The sequence below is a fragment of the Teleopsis dalmanni genome, chromosome X (genome assembly GCF_002237135.1).
Source record: "Teleopsis dalmanni isolate 2A chromosome X, ASM223713v2, whole genome shotgun sequence".
NCBI lineage: Eukaryota > Metazoa > Arthropoda > Insecta > Diptera > Diopsidae > Teleopsis > Teleopsis dalmanni.
Window position 1 is genome coordinate 46486224 of NC_051848.1, and position 22123 is coordinate 46508346.

A 22123-nucleotide genomic window follows, 5' to 3' on the forward strand; every position below is an offset into this window, starting at 1 on the left:
TCAGTGCAAATGAATACAAAGGAATTTAAAGTGCAGCGCGATAAATTCGCACATAAATAAAAAATTGTGATTATGAACGTCACCAGAGGCACAAAGGACCTCCATGATGCACAATATTTATGCAGAGATACTCTTCCAGTTCACATGAGTTTCTTTTTTGTTGCGTTTTTATGAAAACGTAAATTATTTTCATAATCCCATTTGACTATACAAACTCAATATTTTAGATAACGAAATAAAATCTCAGAAAAAGTTTGTATTTGAAGAAATTTAATATTATTTATTGGAGTAAATATTTATGAAAGCATTTAATACTTTTATTATAAGCCAAAAAAATGTAGGGAAGAATAAATTACATGACGCAGATACTTATTTGCATATGTTCTCTAGAAAAAATTATAGTAAAAATAATAGTTGAAAAACCTATTGTCAAGAAGGACATTAAAATAGAAACAAATATGAACTAGCTTGTTCTTACAGTGAAAGATCTCTCTAGTCCCCTTTCTCATAACCTTTAAAATTATCGTCATAGCTTTTCTTGTTAATATATTAAACTATCTACACCGAATAATTCTAAAATATTCTATATTGATATTCTGAAATTATTCTTATAGTGAAAGATCTCTCTAGTCCTCTTTCTCACAACTTATTAAATAACCTTCATAGTTTTTCTTATTAATATATTAAACTTTCTACACTGAAAAATTCTAAAATATTTTATATTGATTTTCTAAAATATTCTACAATATACCATAAAATATTATAATATTCTAAAATAAAAATGTTGTCTGAATATAATATATAATTTATATATAATAAATATATTGAATATAAAAATATACTCTTATAAAAAAATAAATTTGCAATCTTATTAAATCGTACTCAGAAAATTTAAGCCCTCAAATGAGACTACTGTCAACTACTGTCGGTTAAAAAACCCTGCGAAAAGATAAAACCTTCCTATCAATGATATTTGCCGCAGCTGTAAGAAGAACAAAGAGAGTGCTTCACTCTTGTCAATATCCAGCGTATAAGCGACACATATTAAAAATGTTATGGTCTTAGTCTTCAGAAGGTCTTAATCCGCTTCGAAAACTGGACTTTATTAAACGATTACAGTTATATGTACACATTTAAATCTTTTATTAAAGGAGAGGTTTTCATTGAAGAAAAAATGTCGAAATCGCTTTAGTTTAGCAAATTATACTTTATATGGCACCTTACCATATATTCCATATGATAACAGACTAATAAGAGAATATTCTTATTAGTCAAATATCTTATAAATATCTTAACTAATATTATTCAAACATATCTCTAATTGTCTACCAACTGCCAAACAAACTATTTTAATACTTAAGAAAAGTACTATTAAATTTCATTAAAATGCTACAAATCAGTCATTTTTCAACAGTCGGTTAACAGTTACACTATAAAAGGTAAAAATGTACGTATAGTAGAACGTAGTACCTTAGGGTATTAGTTCTTTTAATATAAGATATACTTGAAAGTTGACCATAACTTCCCTCATCATACATGGACATTAGTAAATTATTGATTGCTAATATATATCCAATAATTTCAACTTAAATAATTTGTTATGATAATCAACATATTGTTTTCTACAATTAGTTTTATAATGTGTTATCTTAAACCCCATATTAAGATTTTATTATAAGATCTGAAGCGACGTTTTTTTTTCAGCCTCGTAAAAATTTTTAAGGACGACATAAAATTCGATGCAAAATTGTTGCGATGTATTTGTATTCGTCCATGGTATTTTATGGGCACCTTTTTCACTACATCTTTCAATGGAATTATTGTAAGGTTCCGTTTGATTTAGATCTTAGTTACATATCATGGAACGTTCACCATATCGAAAAATGTTACGTGGCTGTGTATACACGTAGACTGAATAGAACTTTGGTGACAATTCTATTAGGTATGTGTACCTAAAAGAATATATCCAAATCAGCGCACCGAAATAGATGGCGCCTTATGTGTAGCGACAATATAAAAAGTCACTTTTATATTGTCAATAAGTAGACTACATTCTTTGTGTTTGCAGTTGTGACTTTTTTTTTGGACATATCTACTATAGCACCTCTTATACTGTACATATACTGAATACTGGTATACTGGTATATTGAATACTGGTATATTAAATACTGGTGTACTGAGTACTGGTATACTGGATACTGGTATACTGAATATTGGTGTACTGGATACTGATGTACTAGATATGGGTCTACTGGATCCTGACATACTGGATGCTGGTATACTGAATATTGGTGTACTGGATACTGATGTACAGGATACTGGTATACTGAATATTGGTGTACTGGATATTGATGTACAGGATACTGGTATACTGAATATTGGTGTACTGGATACTGATGTACAGGATACTGGTATACTGAATATTGGTGTACTGGATATTGATGTACAGGATACTGGTATACTGAATATTGGTGTACTGGATACTGATGTACAGGATACTGGTATACTGAATATTGGTGTACTGGATACTGATGTACAGGATACTGGTATACTGAATATTGGTGTACTGGATACTGATGTACTAGATATTGGTATACTGAATCCTGACATACTGGATACTGGATATTCGTATAATGGCTACTGCTTTACAGGATGTTGATATATTGGATACTTGTATAATGGATACTGATATACTCGATACTTCTATACTGGATACTTCTATACTGGATACTGGTATACTGGATACTGATTTACTAAGTACTGGTATACAGGTTAATGGTAGCTAAATACTATTAATTTTTTTTATTACCAAAACTGCAGTTTAACACATTAAAGATTGAATTTGCGAATATGTGTAAATCATACTATAATTTACTAAAATTCGGACTATCACTGCACTCTGACAGCACTTAAATGTGCGAAGCAGGGAATGCTTGATTTGAGGCTTAATTATTTGGAAAATAATTCGAATTTTTTTTTTTTTTTTCGATGAATTTCATTCCCTCCATTGAAATAATTTAATTAAAAGTTATGTAGCTGCGAATTGCTCCATATGCGTACCTATAGACTGGAACGAACGAGGGTGTGTACAGGATTTTATGGGCTTGAATGATAGCAAATAAATAATATTCTAGCAGTCGAAAATGCTTTTTCATTTCACAATTTTAGACACAAAAAATATTCTTTGAATGGCTTTCCTGGCAGTACTGGTTATGCTGGTTGTGCTCGCAGTGCTCGCAGTGCTCGCAGTGCTGGCAGTGCTGCTCTATGACGTAATGAAAAATGAACGAAATAAATCATTAAGCAAAATAAATCATTTCAATTCAATTCAATTCAATTGAATTTCAATTTTTTAATGAAACGACATTTCCAATCCGACCAGACTGCTGACGCAATGAATGACTGTTTTAGTTACTTTGTATGTATGTATATATATATATGTATATGTGTGTATGAATGTATGAATGTGTGTGTATCTATGTGTATTAATGTGTGTTTGTGTGTATGATGTGTCAATGTGATTTCATTATGATTTTGGGTATGTGGATCTGATGCTTAAGTGTGTGGTGTATGGGATACTATAAAAGCCTATATTGCACTTCAAAGGACCATTGATCAATGACAGAAAATGAATGAATAATAGAAAAATATTACAAAAAATAAATGAAAGCAACAAATTTCAAATCATTGCTTACGTCCTCGCAGTCAAAAACAGTGCCAACCGTACTAACAGGACCAACAGAGGAAAAACAATGACGCAAAAACGACCAAGGGAGACAATTGTAGAAGAAACAAAATAATTTGAATGAGTTTTTAAAAACGTTCATAGATAACGAACTAAAGCACAAAAATTAAAATCACTTCAAGCCGAATACTGAACTAAAAAAGCATTTACATACAACATACAACATACAACATACAACGATATTCACAGTAACAACACTGCGGTATACGAGTACTACGAGTACAGTACAAACAAAAAGAGTAGCGGCAAACTACAATAATGTACAACAATCTTTACTTATTTATTTTTTTTTTTTCAATTTTTTTGGCATTTTTTTAAACATGTAAAGGAACTAACTCCAAACAAAACATGGAACCAACAACAACAACAACGACAACAACAACAACAACAGCAGCAGCAACAACACAAACGTCAACAACATCAGAAACAATCCAAGCCCAAAAGGAACAGAACTGAAGTACGGAAATCCATTAAAATTGCGCTGCTCTCTACGAATTCTCTATGTGCTACTGTTCTAATATTTGTAAAATAGTGGCCTTGTGCTGACTGTGGTATGGCGGTATTAGATTTTAGTACTGGTTTGGGTACTGTTGTAAGTACTAGCTAGACCTTGCTCGTACGGCTGGAGAGGAGGTCTACTACTGCTGCATATGGCAGTGGGAGCCGCAGCGCTTCATGTTCAAAATTATTTCGTTGTACATTTTTTCAAATTTTTTTGCCCTTCTGTTTCTATTTTTTACATTTTGATGTTTGCTTTACATTGTTAGATACATGGAATATGTATCTGTAGCACAGATGAAATACGTACAATGCTTGCGAAGAATAGTCGGGATGCCATTCCATTGCAAATCGGAGCACAACAAATCATTTTCGATTTATCCTAACCAACATTCGTGGTTCAAGTGTTAATGAAAAATTCGATCAATTTGCAAATTCACAAAATTGAAACTGGAAAATAGAAAAACATTTGAATTAGTACTGGATGGCTTTGTTTCTGTGTTCCTGTCTGTCTATTATTCGTCAATGTGAGTGTCATATTCCAGATACTTCATATAAAAAACTTCTAAATCAACTCGTACATGCACATGTCAAAAATTCAAATTAAACAAAAATACCTTCAACTATTTTTGAAAATCGAAATGTTGAAACTAAACCTAAAAAATTTTGATCGCTTTTTTTCCAATCAACACAAAGACACATGATACGAGTATCTAAGGAAGACATAAGTACTATCAATAGTTTTTAATTATCTGAACTGCAGCTTAACACATTAAAGACAGAATTTGCATATATGAGTACATCATCCGATAATTTACTAAAATTCGGATTATCATTGCACTGTCACTGGGAGCACTGAAATGTGACGATAAGTACCTCTAACTTGGATGTGTTGAAACTATATTTGTAGTCCTTGAAAATGCTAATTAAGTATTAGTCGGACTGAAATTTGATATGTTTAACTTCGTTGAGTTGAAGATGATAACAATTATAATCTAACTTCGATTTCGGAATGAGAAATTTGGATTTGCAATTCCATTCAAGCTGATAAAGGAAACAATTGTTAATTTAATTAAATTGTAAATATTTTTTATTTCTACACAATCATTAACAGATTGCATTAAGAGTTTAAATTTGACATTTGACATCAAACGTCAAAAGAAAATTCCATTCAATAGAAGAGTCAGTCAAATTATAGATTTGATTTGATTAGATTAAAAAATGATAGGTAAATATTAACAAAATTGATTTACCTGTATCTCAATTAACTGTTTTTCAAACAAATAAATAAATATTGCATAACATTAAAACCCGTAAGTGTTTTTCTACTTATTATAAATTTAAATCCATTTTAATGGATTTGTTGTGCATTAACATTTACATCAGTGCATACATTCATTCCGGTACAGCAAATTATAGTTCAGCACCTCCTTATACATTAAGACTGAAAAGTTTTCGGAAATTCTCATTTAAAATTCGCGCGCTGTATATTTTTCGATATTTTAAGTTTATGTAGTTTGGCAGCACTGTCCTTAATTACTATGCCAAAAATGAGCTCGATCTGTCAGACAGTTCGTTTACGGCAGCTGTTGAAACCAGTTCACCTCAGTAGTGCGTTGCGAAATGTCTTCGACGGTCGTACGACCGTCCTGGAAGGCTTTGTACCACTCATAAACTTGAGTTTTCGATAAAACTGATTCCCCATAAGCCTTTTGTAGCATTCGCAACGATTCTGCACACGAAATTTCGTTCGAAACACAAAATTTGATGCAAACTCTTTGTTCAATATTTTTTTCCATTGTTTTTTTCGCAACGCCCTACTGAGGTGAACTGGTTTCAACAGCTGCCGTAAACGAACTGTCTGACAGATCGCGCTCATTTTTGGCATAGTAATTAAGGACAGTGCTGCCAAACTACATAAACTTAAAATATCGGAAAATATACAGCGCGCGAATTTTAAATGAGAATTTCCGAAAACTTTTCGGTCTTAATGTACACACAGTTTCCCTATTCTATGTCCCTACTACTATGTCTCTAATACTATACCCCTACTACTATGTCCCTACTATTATGTGCTTAACTAGTATGGCTAGGGACACTGAGGTGTATGCCTCGCAAATTAGTTAACAATCAGTTTAACCCAACTACCAATTCATTAGCACTCTTTTTCTTTCTATTCTTAACCTTTCTTCTTGGAACAAAACAAAGCACACACCTTTCCAATCCTTCCATCTCAATTATAGTTATATGCAGGCCCTTAAAAAGAAGACTATACTTATTATAGCTAACTTAAACGAGTAATTGTCTGGGTTTGGATGAAGTAGTAGCATTATATACCAAACCCAGTTTCAGCACAAGTAATAGCCCGTTGCGATTGCAATTGTCAACATTAGCTATTAAAACTATTTTAGCAATATTCATCTTGTTTAAAATATAGACGATTTATTTACATACTAACTTGTAGCTCTAAGGTAACTCTAGTTTGCGGTTTTAGACAATCTAATATAACAGAGGTCGAGAAAGTTAATAACCTAATTTGGCATCTCTCTATGAAACCTCACTTTTCAATACTTGCTCCTGGCAGTCACAGACGAAAATTGATTTACGACGATTTTTTTGGACAGGGAAATAGATATTAGGCTCACATTTATCAGTTCTTTAGTACAAAAAAGGAAACCAAACTGTAACATTAAACTATATAAAGGCGAGGTGTTAGTTTTGGCCTGTCCTGTCGAATCTTCTGTAGTTCATGTCTACCAACGCTCAAAGAATAGACACCGAAGTAGCTGTTGTGACTTTGCTGCAATAAATTTCTTTAGAACCAGACTTGAGTTTTTATGCACCCGAATTTCTTGTAGTTCAAGTCTATCGATGCTCGAAGCGAAAACATCTAAGCAGCTGTTGTGTCTTTGTTCAGGTTTGTTCTGAATCAGATATTTCTAACATTAGTTGCCAGATACTTACATTTATCTATGCGTCCTATAATGACCATCATTCCACTTATAATTACGGGGGATGTGAAATCAGAACAGCTTTTTTAGCTAATTCAGGAGGATTCTTCGACTCTCCTTCCACGTCTCTTATCTATCTACCTTAACGTTATGCCATATAAAGCATCCCGTAAGGTACTCACTTTTCATTAATTAGTATCAGTCAGAAGGAATTTTCGAAGCTCCCATAAGTCACCAAAAATTAAAAATGGTTCATAGTAAGTCTATGAAGAAGCATAGTATACAAGAGAAAAAAATCAATTAAGTATTAATTCCGTTTGAAATGTTTTTGATATCCTTAAAAGTTAGTGGGGGGAGGGAAGGCGTTTTCAAAGAGGAATTCATAATTAACAGTTGCTTTCTGTTAATTTCCAAGCTTACTTCTGTAAAACACAAAAAAAAAAACAAAAATAAAGGAAATTACATTGCATGATTAAGCGTATTCACTTACGCCAGTGTTGTTTACAGTAGGTGTGTGTGTGTGTGTGTTTGTTTGTTTGTTTGTTGTGTGGTGTATTCATTTATAATTTGCATATGTGAAGTAAACAAATAATAATTTACCCCTTCAATTGAATATTTTTGTAAAATGTTACTTTGTGTACGAAGTGCTTGCGGGTGTGTGCGTATACAGTGTGAGTATGCAAATATGTTGTCAATTTACGTTCAATAGGTAGGTAGCATGCTTACGCCATACATCCCCTTACTTGAGCATAGTAAATTTGCTTGTTGCTTTGCAGTGTAGAAAATGTAAACCTAAATCGTTTTACTCTCGTTTGCTTGGCGTTCCCGTCATTTGAAATTTAAAAGGGACACATTTAGGACTTCATGCTTTATGCTTACGCTACCCACTATTAAGTGATTAAAAGAAAATCAAGTTAAAAGGAATCACAAATAGACAGCCATTCAAAGCAGCCTTGCAAAAAGGTAAAGTTTTTCACTCGCTCTTTTGTGTGAGTGGAGCGGGAAAAACTAAATGCTTATGCCATTGTTATTCTATTACCCAAACTGGTTTGTTTGAGCTGTTATCAATTTTTTTTTTTTCGTTTCGTTTCGTTTCGTTTACTTGCTTAGCTGTATCAATTGACATTGAAATCAATTCGCGCCTTATCTTCTGCTTGATTGCTCATACGTGTATATTTGTGTACTTCGGGGCAAGCCGTTATATACGCTCGTATGTGTGTGTGTGTGTCTTTTTAGTGCGTATGTTTATTTAATTGTGTTGTGTGCATATAAGCACCAGCTTGAATTTGTGTTTACTTGTGTTTGTTTTTCTGTTTACTCACTACAATTTAATGTTTAACTTGGGAATATGGGAATAGATTCGGGCTTCATCCGGCTGGGTTCACTTATACCAACAATCGTTTCGTAGGGGCATTTATGTTTATTAATATTTACGATCGTAACACAACAAAACTTTCAATTATTTTTAGATTTGCTTAATTATTACTTTGTGTAGTTTTTCTCATATTCTCATATACTCGTTTGCTGTTTGCTGTTAGTTGTTAGCTGTTAGCTGTTCACTGTTCACTGTTACGTATTCATGTTGACACATGTTGTCATAATCGATTTTTAAATGTTGGCAGTTGCACGGGGGGTAATTCGCAGCAGAGATTTGAGACTTTGTGTGAATGTGAGTGTGAGTGTGTCTCTGTTAACTTTCAAGTTTATTTCATTTTGCAGTTGAATTTGAGTTTTTTCTGGAATTTAACAGAACTATTTTGAAAAAAAGCAATTATTTTTTATGGAATTTAATTTGCATGTTAAAAATTAATTGCAATTCTGAATTTTGTAAATTTAATTAATTATTGATGCTTTATTTCTCTCTACGGAAAATAATTTCAATTGAAACCGTAAAAGTAATAATTCATAAAATATTTATAATTTTGGTTACTAAAATGTTAATTATTAGGATATGTCCAAAAACGTCAAGAACTCAGATGATCTTTAAGCACTTTTAACATTAATAGATATCATGTCAAAAGCATTTTGATGCTAGAATAAAGCATAAGACACTTTTGAAGAAGAGGCCTTGTAGGTCGTTAGGTCGATGAAGTAGATGAAAGGTGAAAAAAAGGAAGGGAGACTAAGAAAATCGTTTTCATTTCTCACTCTTCCTATTTGTGGGTTGAAGAATCCGCATGTTAAAACTATTCAGACGTATTGATATATAGAAATATCTGGTCAATACTAGTTTTGAAGATATCCCCGGGTGTACTAAGAAATGGAGTGACCAAAAACTGCTGCCTTGCTTTAGACAAACCAGAGGTCTAACAGCTCACTGGTCTTAGCTCCTATTGAAGTTCGAAATAATTATAGTAGATGAAAGGTGCAAAAAAGGAAGGGAGACTAAGAAAATCGTTTTCATTTCACACTCTTCCTATTTGTGGGTTGAAGAATCCGCATGTTAAAACTATTCAGACGTATTGATATATAGAAATATCTGGTCAATACTAGTTTTGAAGATATCCCCGGGTGTACTAAGAAATGGAGTGACCAAAAACTACTGCCTTGCTTTAGACAAACCAGAGGTCGAATAGCTCACTGGTCTTAGCTCCTATTGAAGTTCGAAATAATTATAGTAGATGAAAGGTGCAAAAAAGGAAGGTAGACAAAGAAAATTGTTTTCATTCCACACTCCTCCTATTTGTGGGTAGAAGAATCCGCATTTTAGAACAATTTAGACATGCAAATAGTTTCGAAGATATCCCCGGGTGTACTAAGAAATGGAGTGACCAAAAATTTTGTCTGTTTTAGACAAACCAGAGGTCTAATAGCTTACTGATCTAAGATCCTATTGAAATTCGAACTAACTATAGTTTACATTTTATCACATCTACTTTAAGATGTGAAATTATTGAGATTTGGCACAAAGTTAGAATTTTTTTTATTTATAGAACTGCCATTATCTATCTATAGATGGAATTGTCTTTATCTGCTATTAAGGCTCAACAAAGTGATGCGTTTCCATGGCATCCTATTTAGCTGTCTCATAAGGTTTAATGCAGCAGTGATCTTAGATCATTGAGATAAGCTAATTGCCACCCTATTTGGTCATCATCTGGTTTGCGATAGCAATAAGATCCTAGATCTTTTAGATGAGCTAACTAAGTTTCTGTGGTACTCCATTTGGTCATGTCATCTGGTTTACAATTACCTGTGATATCCCATTGACCGAATATCAAAAGAAGTTTCTGGTCTCTGACCGAGAGAGGGAATGAGTTGAAATAAGTCGACATCCTATTCGAAGGTTCGTACAAGGTAAGGACTGTTTTTTGAAATGCTATTTGGAATAATTTGAAGGACTTTTAAGCAACTTTAATTTCCCATTGACCAGAAACCTAAAGGGGGCTTGGTAACAAAGTCGACATCGTATCAGAAGTGCGTACCAATCAAAGATTGTTATCTGGAATGTTATATGTAACGAATTTGACGACTTTAAAGTTACTTCGATATCCCGTTGACCAAAAACAAAAAGAAAGAGAGTGTTTAAGTAGGTCGACATCTTATCAAAGGTACATACCAATCAAAGACTGTTACCTGAAATGTTATGTGTAATGAATTTGTTGATTTTAAAGCAACTTTGATATACCATTATTCAGAAACCGATAGGGAAAGAGTATTTAAGTTAATCAACATCTTATTTAAAAGTGCATACCAGTCAAATACTGTTATGTGAAATTATTATCCGGATTGATTTTAAGGATTTAAAACAACATTGATATCTTGTTCACCAAGAACCGAAAGAAGGAAAATGGAAAGTGAAGTAAGTGACCATTTTATTCAATGGTACGTAACAGTCAAGGACTGTTATCTGGAATATTATAACATATGTTATGAATTTGATGACTTAAAGCAATTTAACTATCATATAATAAATGAGTTATCGATATATAAAATTTCCTGTATTATAGTAAATTTTTATAGTTTTCCAATTTGATTATATACTTAAATTCAGGATACAAGGAATTCAAATAAAATAAATGATTTTTAGTGAAAAAGGAACATATTCAAAATAGTAATATACAAAATATTAATGAAATATATTTCCCTTTTTTGAATGGAAACAATTTTATTATTGCATATTTTGTGTCGGCTCGTTTAAATGATATTTACAGATTAATATGTTTGTTTTTCGGTATTTCGGTATTTAATAGTTTTATTAACTCCATTATTTTGTATATATTTTCCTAATATACGAAAAGTGATTTTATTTTGCTTAATTAAATCTGATTTATTTGATTAATGCAAGCAATTTTGCAAATAAATTTGTGAATTTGTAGAAATAAAATTATTTTTATTGCAAAATGTCAAGGAAATGGAAAATGATAAAACTTAATTTATGCAAAATATTTAAATAATTTGTATTTGTGTGTTTGGGTCTATATATGTAGTGCACTTGGCTCAAATAGAAGAAAATGCCCCTAAAAATATGTGAAGTAAAATTTCATTTGCACGCGCACACATACAACTTACTCACATTCCCATTCACATTTATGGAGAAAGAAAGGCACACAATGTAAAGTTTGAAGATAAATTTTCACACAATTCGCAAGCAAATTCTCAACTGGATGTGCACTGCGTGCGCTTCGGAAGCGCATGAGTTTAGGTTGAAGCCAACAGGAGCCAACAAAGTTTTAAATTAATATATCAAAACTCAGTTCCTTCCAGAAGAACACATTTGAATGACATTTCTGCAGAGAAATTATACGAACTGCTTCGAACGCACTTCAACATTTAAGTCAAAAAGTCTTTCCAATACATTTTACAATTGTCAGTAGTAAGTTTTCCATATGTATGTACCTATGTCATATATAAAGTATGTGATTCGTTTTCTTCCTACTCGATATTAGTATTTATACGTACTGTACATTTTACTTGTTGGGGCAGGCTATGGGTTTATTGTGCTGAAGTGTGTATGTACCACTGTGTTCCTTAAGCTGTTGGCTGCCTGGAATAAAAAGTAAATAAGCAAACAAATGCATTCGTACCAAGTTTTTTTTGGGATATAGAGATTTAAATACACAGTCCTCGCTGGTGAATATACAATACAAACATTATTTCTTTCTAGTGCATACGAAGAATGAGGATGACAGCAATTGGAAATGCACTTTTTACCCCTCTTTCGCTCTGACTATCGAAACTATACTATCTAAAACATATCCATCTTTTGTCAGGGTGTTCAATTCTTTGCATTATTATTATGTTTTTTTGTTTTGTTTGTTTTTTAAGTGCAGTTTTGTACTCACATTACGTGGAGTGTCTTTGTCGACATTCTTCGGTGCTTTGCTTACACAAATATAGAGGACTCTGCATACTCGCAATTGACTCGCATGCACCGTATTCCAAATTTGTTGCCTACTTTGCGCTCAGCTGCGACGAAATCCTATTGAAATATGAAAAATGCCGAAATGCCGAAATGCAAAAAAGATAGAAAAACTAATAGGAAAAATTGTTGCTTGCTAACAAACTTTTCGCATCGAATTTTCTAGCCCAATAAACTTTTCAACAAAACTTTGTCATCTGGAAAATGCAGGTGTAAAGCGTTCTTTGTTACAATGTTTTATGTTTATTTATTTTTTAAAACAAATTTCCTTTTATGTTTTTTCCGATTTTGCACCATTCGTTGCTTCGTACGGATGTAACTATTTAAATTACACGTATCTTTTTTTTTTTGCTCATATTTTTGGTGAAACTTTAGACGCTCGTACTCGAATCCATACTCGAACCGCCGGGGTACGCTCCCTCAGTTTCATAGTTGGGCCCTTACACGTACGCTAACTGCTCAACTGCTCATGTATCGCTTACGAGTGCGTCTATACTCATATAAATGTGAAGATGTGACGATGTGCCGATGTGCCGATGTGACGATGTGTACATGTGAGGATGAGAAGATGTGAGCATGTGAGGATGAGATGATGTGAAGATATGAGGATATGAGGAGGTTAGGATGTGTAGCTGTGTCGCTGTCTTTTGTATGTATTGTATGCATCAGATGGCAAATGATTTTGCTGCTTTAACACTTTATGGCTTTTAGCGTTAAGTGAACATGTGTTTCTGTGGAAGAGTTACACTCGTTTTAGTCCGGATTCCTTTTATCGCTGAAATTCACTTTCATTGCGCACATATGCTTGCCTCCTTACTGTCAATGCATCCTTGCCAGTGAGTGTGTTTGTGTGTACGTGCTTTTGGGTAAAGTTTGCCTTGGAATATAAATTGCAAACTTAACGTCAGGCAATTCGCTTTATTTGCTGTACTTTTCGATGTTTGTCGAATTTCCTGTCAAGGAATCAACCCAGTTTTCATCAATCCAATTGCTTGTAAGTTGATTAATATTTCAGTTGTGACTCTGCTCGTTGCATAAGCAAGTGATATGGATAAAAGTAATTAAAACAATTTGTTGTTGTAGCAGATTTTGCTATAATTTCATATTTTTTGACACATAAATTAATTTTATTTGTACTATTATTCCGCCTTACGGTTTTCTTATTGACCAAACATACATAAAATTTCAAATAAAATGCGTGAAATCAAGTTGTTAAGAGAGATTATCCGTTATCATGACAGACATACTATGGAGCTTTGCTAATTCTACTTAGAAACAATAATAACGTCGGATAACGTTGGATTATTTGCATATTTGACTCAGATGTGCAACCCCAGAGTTAAGATCTGTGGGCCCAAAATGGACATAGTACCTGTTCGTATATTATTAGCTTGTTTTTGATTGAGATAAAGGAATACCGTTCAAATAGCCACTTAATTAAGTTAAACTTAAGATTTAGTACTAGTGTGGGATACAATTTTTTATTTATAAGACACAAATAATTTATTATAGTTATTTTACATAGAATGATGTCTTAATGGGAATAATTATTTGAAGCCATTTGAAAATATTAAATATTTCCGAATAATATTTGTTCCTTAATAACCAATAAGGCCTGTTCCAATTTTTTAAGATGCCCAACCACATCGACTCAATAAGTTTTTAGAAAAGCTTTACCCAGATGTATTCTACAGCGATATTAAGTCCCTTGCCCAGCATTGTATTGTATATGTTAGAAGAGCTTCGTGTTAAAATATTTCGTGATTTTTTCATATTTTAGCTAATCAGTATAAAGCACCAATTCATTCAGAGTTAACAAAAAAGTGGCCTGTAGTCTTTCCTATTGGATATACTTTATCTTGAAGTTCAACTCTTGCTCTTGCATTGTATTCTCTCTTAACACCAGAGTAATTGTTGAAGTTTCTTATAAGTATCCAGTCGCTTAAACTCAATGAAAACATATCTGTAGTCGTCTTTAATTGCTGTATTTTATCTTGACATTCAATTCTCCATAGATAGTATTAAGAGTACCTGTTAGTATATCCTAAGCACACCTTTTCATATTTTAACCCAACATAATTATTTAGATTTCTTGATCAAAAAAAAAAATTATCGGTTGTCTTCCTCAATGCATGAGAAAGGAGTGCACAATTTGTTAGAAATTTAGTAGTATCTACATCAGTGATCATCAAATAAAAGAAAGAATAACTTCAAATATGGTACTTAATTTTTATACAAATACAATCCAACTCTATTGAGTTCATCCGGGTAGATCACAAACTAGAATACCATTTTGCGTATAATACAACTGCAATTAATTATCAAAGAGAGAAATAAGTGATTCAATATCGGAATACCAAGGTAATTATAATACCTCATATCGATTACCTCTGGTTTTTTACTTTTATTTCGAATTAAACACAGCCTACTTTTTGCTTTCTCCAGACGACTTTCATTAATGCATTATTAGGTTTAAGTGTGCGACGAAGTGTACACTTTCTGACTACATTCAGAAAAATATGCTGTAATCATATAGTAGTTATATTGACCTTGTCAATTTGTTAGAAAAATTTTAGGTCATGTCGTAATGAAGATATGAGTACCAATATGTGTTGTGGTTGAATCAATATGATGCGCCAAGTAAAAATACTTTAACCTGAGATTTAGTTAAAATCAGATTAAATCAACCAAATTATTTTTCTGAGTGTATTCACTTTAGACCCCAACATAGATATAAAGCAGCAAAAACGCGCGGCAGGAATAATGCGAACGAATGTTTCATTTAAGATTTGTTAGCACAAGAATACGTAAGATGGTGAGACTACCAACTCTTCTTTCTTATATTATGACCACCAAGCGTAGCTAACTATCCTGAGAATACCAACTACTCTTTCTTATATTATATCCACTGAGCATAACCAAGTACGGTAAGATTGCCAACTTCAAGTACTTGGTACTTACTGCCAAATAAGATAATGCAATAGCCCACTACTCTTTCTTATGTTATAAACATCCAACACGTCTCTTTATATTTAGATTCCTTATTGGTGATAAGTATATAAAGACAGGTATACTCATATCCTATTTTAATCAGTTTAATTATTATTAAGCACAGTTCTAAATATCACTTCTGTAAATATGACAGCCGTGGTATTACATTGAAATCATCTCTCTTAACATCCCTGTCGTTCACTTCAGAAGTCCCATTGACAGAATATAATGTATCATATGCACATTCTCTTCATTTACTAAATTCAACGAGAAGTAAAGTAACTGGAAAATGTAAAAATATAAAAATATATGAAATTTACAATGAAATTTTATGTCATTAAAGTTTTAATATATGAAATTTATGAAGTGTTAAAGTGTCTACAACCATAAAAAACACGACTTCGGATTCCACAGCTGAAATAACAGAGCCAACGTTTCCACTTCATGAGGGAAAACATTGTGCATGAGCGCCGCCGATATATGTGCGGATGTTAGTTATTGTTGGAGTGTGGCAACCTTCCATACACTAGCACATGCAATTATCTTTAACTGACGCTCTCGGGTATCTTTTTTAATCCCTCTTAAATCTTACTAATGTCAAAAAAGATGACGCCTTTTTTCTTTTTTTGTTTCACTTTTCCCTCTTCCTCCTATCTTCACTCATATATTCACTACGATCTCGAGTAGTTAGTAAAAAATTATGTAAAAACGTGACAATAACAATAACAAAAAATACAAAAACAATGCAAAAATAATGCAAAAATAATGGAAACTGAAAAAACTTAAAATAATTAAAAATGACAATATTTCGGATAAAAAAGAGCAAAGGCAAAAAAATACTACTTGCAAACACTAACACTAAGCGAGTTCCTTTAGTGTGTAGGAATAGTACTCTAGTCTCAGATATGCATATGTGTGCTATTAACCATGTTGACGGGTTGACGGGTTGACGGGCTAACGGGTTACCTGCATGTGCGATGAAGACAAGTAGAACTTTGTTAAAATAATGTTATTAACTTTGTCATAACTTTACAGCGAAAGTAGCAGCCTAATTCTATGAATAATGAGAGCTTCTCATAACAAAATGCACACACATGCAATTTATGCATACTCCTATAACATATACATATACATCGACATTGAGAATCATGACAGTATATGACAGTCTTCAACAAACCATAAATACATTACTTTACAACTAACACTAACAGCAACAACAGCAACAACAACATGAATAACAACAACAACAAGAATAGCAACGACTACGACGACGACGACGACGATGAAATTTTACCAACAATGGAGACGTCGTCAACGACAGCAACACACTTTGATGTGGTATTTGGATGTCAGGTGAAATTTCTTGGAAAGCAATGCCAGCAATTGTGGTAATGATTTGACATTGTGTTCACTACTTTTCACTCGAGTTTACTTAACGAACACACAAACACTAAAATTCGTGTGCATACAGTACAGCATTAAGTACTGAGAGAAGTGTGGAGTACATTCGCACATGTACATATGCTCTGGAGTAAGTTGACTTGATTTAATGTCGTAATTACAATGTTTACCTCGCTGGGTTCCGGAGTTTCAACGTTTAGTCGAAATTTATTACATTCTGTATTTGCTTGTTTGCATATCGTAATTAATTTACTGATTGTATTTATTTAAGCACAAAACATGTTTAACTATAATTCGAAAAGAAAAGAATAATAATAATAAATATGAAATTGATTCCAGTTGCACTTTAACTCAATAGTTTTCACATTAGCGTACGCAAGTCATGCTAACATAAATCAGCTGATGAACAATTAACCTTCGTATACATTTAATCTATAATGAAGACACATTTTTTAGTGTTTACTAATGTTTAGTGTTTAGTGTTTACTTTACTCCGTTGTTTATTCGAAATGCGTACATATATTCATATACATATATATGTATATATATATATATATATATACATACATATATGTAAACAGTTGGCAACGCCAGTGGTGGTCATGATAGTAGGTCGTGATAGTAGGTGGTCAATGTGGTCGTGAAGATGGAGGCTTTCGTAAAGTAGCGGTAAGAGTAGTAGTGCAGTTGCGTTCGGTTACGGAATTTTGTGAATTTAATTAAATTTAGTTTATTAGCTTGTATTTTGCATTATAATTTACTTTGTCAATAAATAGAATAATTCATCTTACATATATAAGTCCTTTTATATTACAGCTGATTACAGTTTAATTACGTCCCAGTCTAACCGCATGTCGTGATTCAGGAAGAATCTATATATAAGAACAAAAATCTTCTAGAGTTTAACACAACGTTTATCAGGGTTATATATGTTATATTTGCGCATTTCATCTGTTTTATATATATGAACAAGAAATCACACTAAGTTAGATTTACTTTAAATCTAGGCAAATTTAAATAAATCAATCAACATCATCTTCAAATATTTATCAGTGGTCCTGAGAAATATCTCATGATTCAATTGTCCATTTGTAATTTTAAGACTCTAAGCGGAATTCAGGAATTTGGGTTTCTCACATTTGAAGCGGAGACCTGAAGCTTAAGAAACGAAACCAACTTACACCTCTTTTGTATCAATTAAACTTGCTAATTTAATAGTTAAAACTAACGCATAAACTACAGCTATATAAGTTAAGTTCATTTAAATTTTTAATTTATTTTTTTGTTTTTAAACCTTGTCTATATATGGTTAGTAATATTTTAAGTACATTAATTTAATATATTAATATTAATTTACATAATATACTATAAATATATTATGAAATTAAGATATAAATTAAGTAGATATTAATGTTAATGACTGTAAATTTATAATAAAAAAATAATGTTTTTTTTTTCAATAATTATACAATACAATTTGATCAATATTAATATGTTATATTAAAAAGTTGAACAAATCATAACTTTAACTTTTAAATTTAGTAAAACTATCTTAGACTATAACATCTTTGTTCTTATGAAAGTTCCTCTTAAATCATTTAATAAGAAAAATTTCGACCTGTAGAAAGATTCAGGAAGCTCCTTTAAAATCTAAGCTTGAACGTCAAAAAGAATACTTAAAATCAATTTAATTGCAAAAAACTAAATTTAAACCAAATGGTTTCCGTTTTCTAAGCATTTAAATGATTTAATTCTAAAAGTTTAATAGTTTTAACAACTTTCATATATCATTAACACTTTCCTGCAGCTTTTAAACACTAAAGTTAACTTTGGTCTGATGCCGCCAGTGGTGTTCAATTAGTTCGTTAACTAATAACATAATTTTCTATAGATAAGTTTCCTTTCCAACTTCCTATTGCCATTTTGCAGCACTGTCAAATACTAATTAATGTCACTGGAAAAGTGTAAGTCAGAACTCAAAGAGTACAGTTTATGGCAAAGAATAAAGTTACAATGTATAAGTTTTGCTATTGAGCATACTATCGACACCAAAGTCAATAACAATGTCAACGCCATCGACATCGGCATCGGCATCGGCTTCAACATCGCCAACATCGCCAACATTGCCAACGATAACAACGATTTCAACGACATCAGCACTAAGAGGCACTACCATAGTCCAAAGCAATCAAGATGAAAGTGATATGCAGGTAGTGGGTATTTGATGGGACCGAAAGATCTAAGATGGAGTGAACGCGAGTTGTTTGTTGTAATGAAGTCGATTACTTGCTCGCACTTGCCCGTGTCCGTCATGCCACCATTTCAAAATAAGCCTTTCGAATGAATCTATTTAGAAAAATTCTTTTAGAATTTTACCCTACCGATTTTGTTGGTGCTAACGCATCGCGTGTCTCTTCATTTGCCATAATCAGACAAAGGGGATTTTGGGACTCGGCCGTACAAGTGCTTTCATTCGCTTTCGTGATCTGACGTACTGCTGCTGTTGATGATGAAGGAAATGACGGCGAACGGTGGCGTTCTTGTGTTTCGGCACGTTTTTGTCATATTTCGAAGTGAAAATTTTCAATTAAACTTAATTGCAAAATATTCCAAGGCTGCATTCAAAGGGATACACAACTTCAAATACGAACGCAAATGGAAACGCTCACAGATACTCTCAAGTGTACTAACAAATTTTTAAGCATATTTGGCATATTATGTGCGTAAGATTTGCTTTTATCACCGTTAATTAGACTTTAAGTTTTTGCTTAAAGAATGTGCTTTCGCTTCTCTTAACGCGAATACTGATGGATGAATGGTGGAATGGTGGTATGGTGTTATGGTGGTATGGTTGAGTGTTTAGGCAGTTGGATAGCACGAAGCATACGGGCGGGATCTTAAGTTGGGGGATGTTAAATTGTGCTATTTAGTTAACTGGTAGATTGGCAGACATACTGGCAGCAGGGTCTTATTGATAAGCTCAAGTGTTTTGAAAATATGTTTTCACTTAACTTAATTAAAAAGTGACGTATGCCGATTTGTGATATTCTGATTTCGGAAATTATGACAACCATGGGTGTACTATGCTCATAGTTTATTAGGGGCGCAAGAGATTCAGATATGTGCAACATATAAATAAGATTTTTATATGAATATAAATAAATGTTAATAGAAATTTTAATTAATTTTGAAAATATATAAATCTTTAAATATTGAGATGAAAAGTTGATGCTCGATGCAGTGGAATAGTACATCAATGGACGCAGCGTAACAATTAAGTAATATCTCAAACATGACAAATACTAAATGCTCGATAAAAGCAAATAGTTGGGTTATTTTTTAATTCTACATAAAAAAAATTCAATTGAATACTGAAGACGTCAATGTAGACCATCGAATTATTAAAATTTAGTGTTAAAATGGATTCATTGAGACCAATATGGCTGAAAGTTTTTTTGTTCCTCACTTGCTGAACATAAAAGACTTAAAAATAAAATATATACCAGGTGTTTCCGGTTTTCTCACCTGGTGAAGCCAGTTTCTCAACACCAAGACCGAATTGCTTCAGTAAGAAGACCATGTTTTGTGTCTTGTAGAACCAAAGCGGTATAGCATATTAGAAACTCCTCAAGCGCCACAAAACTGTTCATACACAATGCTAACGCCAACAAATTATTGGTTTACATTGATCGTAGGACGATCGGATTGAGCCAAAAGGCATAGCAAAGTAATCTTGTTACAGTGAAAGACAACTTAAAATCATTTTGATAGTATATCATTCCACACCCACCATACTCTCCAGACCTAGCACCATCTGAGCCAAAAGAAATGCCAAAATAATTTTCTTACACAATAATTACGTCTCACACAGCAAAACTTTGAAATGATTTTGATGGACCATCTTTCGCACCCGTCGAGTATTCCAGATCTGGCGCTATCTGTCTATCACCAGTTTGCAACAATGGAGCAAGCGTTCGCCGAGCAGCAGTTCAGCAATTTCAAGGAAGTTCGAAAATGGCTCGACGAAACATTGACCGCAAAAGATAAGCAATATTTCTGACATGATATGCAAAAATTTCTTGAAAGACGGGCGAAATGTTTGGAAGCTGATAGCTAATAATTTGATAATTTTGTGGTGTTTTCTTTACCACAAAAAACTGGAAAAAACTAATGGATACATTTAATAGTAGTAACTTTATGAATGATTTGTCATTTTTGTATTATTGTTGGCATAGACTTCTAGTTTTATTAGCCTAATGGTAAATGCTGCGTAAGAGTAAAAGTGTTAAAAAATAACAAAAATTAAATTTGTATGAATAGACTATTAAAAAAGGGCAATCCAAGCTTTATGGATAAAAGTTTATTTAATCTGTCATTAAAAACAAAAAAAAAAAATTTTACAAAACCTTAAAAAATTGAATGAGAGGCTGATAGGATCTAGGTATAGGCATGACAACAAGTGGTGCAATTCTGACGAATTAGCTGCGGGTCTTTTAATCATAAAACTCATAAAACGCTATTCTCTACCTCTATGAAAACACTTACATGTGTGAATGGAAATTTATTACCTGACCGTTTTGTTAGCAGCAGCAACTTAACACTAATTGCCACTTGGGAGTACCTTCAAGCGTCACCTGCACCTGCCTTGGATGCCCATTATATTTGCTCACATTAAAATAGTTTCCCCAAATTTTACACTAATAAATTTTCTGCTTAAAAGGCATTATACGTTACATAATAACAACTTCACACAAACACATAAACACACAAACACACAAACAATTGCATACACACACACATATGTATATATTCATGTAAACACATTTCCCAAAATACAATACACAAATACAAATTTATTATGTATAAAAAATGGCGCACTTACTCCGGTGGTGTGGAATCATAAAATGGCTAAAAAGGTTTCATATCAGTTTGCCGCCAGCCAGCTAACACGACCACATGGTCCTGTGACGAAACGTAGCAGGACTCGTCGTCGTTTAAACAACGCCAACACTTGCTGCCCTGCCTGCTTAGTTTCACTTGGGAACTCTTGTTTCAGGTCATTTGGGGACACAATTTGTTTTGCTTTAATTTTCTCTTATTTGTACATGGCGGGCGATCCTGCATAGCAATTTTTTTGAAAAGGATGAAATATTATTTAATGGTAATTTCATTACA

General features: G+C 32.7%; 2 protein-coding genes across 2 annotated transcripts in view; both read left to right on the forward strand.

Annotated features, from left to right (window-relative positions):
- Window positions 1–1859: 1859 nt before the first annotated feature.
- Window positions 1860–2786, forward strand: LOC119688365 (uncharacterized PPE family protein PPE54-like). Its single transcript, XM_038103043.1, has 3 exons — window positions 1860–1898; window positions 2102–2578; window positions 2652–2786. Exons 1-3 carry the CDS (start codon window positions 1860–1862, stop codon window positions 2784–2786), a joined length of 651 nt encoding a protein of 216 aa, XP_037958971.1.
- Window positions 2787–19011: 16225 nt separating this feature from the next.
- LOC119688366 (protein sax-3) overlaps window positions 19012–22123 on the forward strand; it is a 66663-nt gene continuing 63551 nt past the window's right edge. Inside the window, exon 1 of the mRNA XM_038103044.1 lies at window positions 19012–19158. Within this exon, the coding sequence (XP_037958972.1) occupies window positions 19012–19158 (147 nt within the window). The remainder of the gene's footprint in view (window positions 19159–22123) is intronic.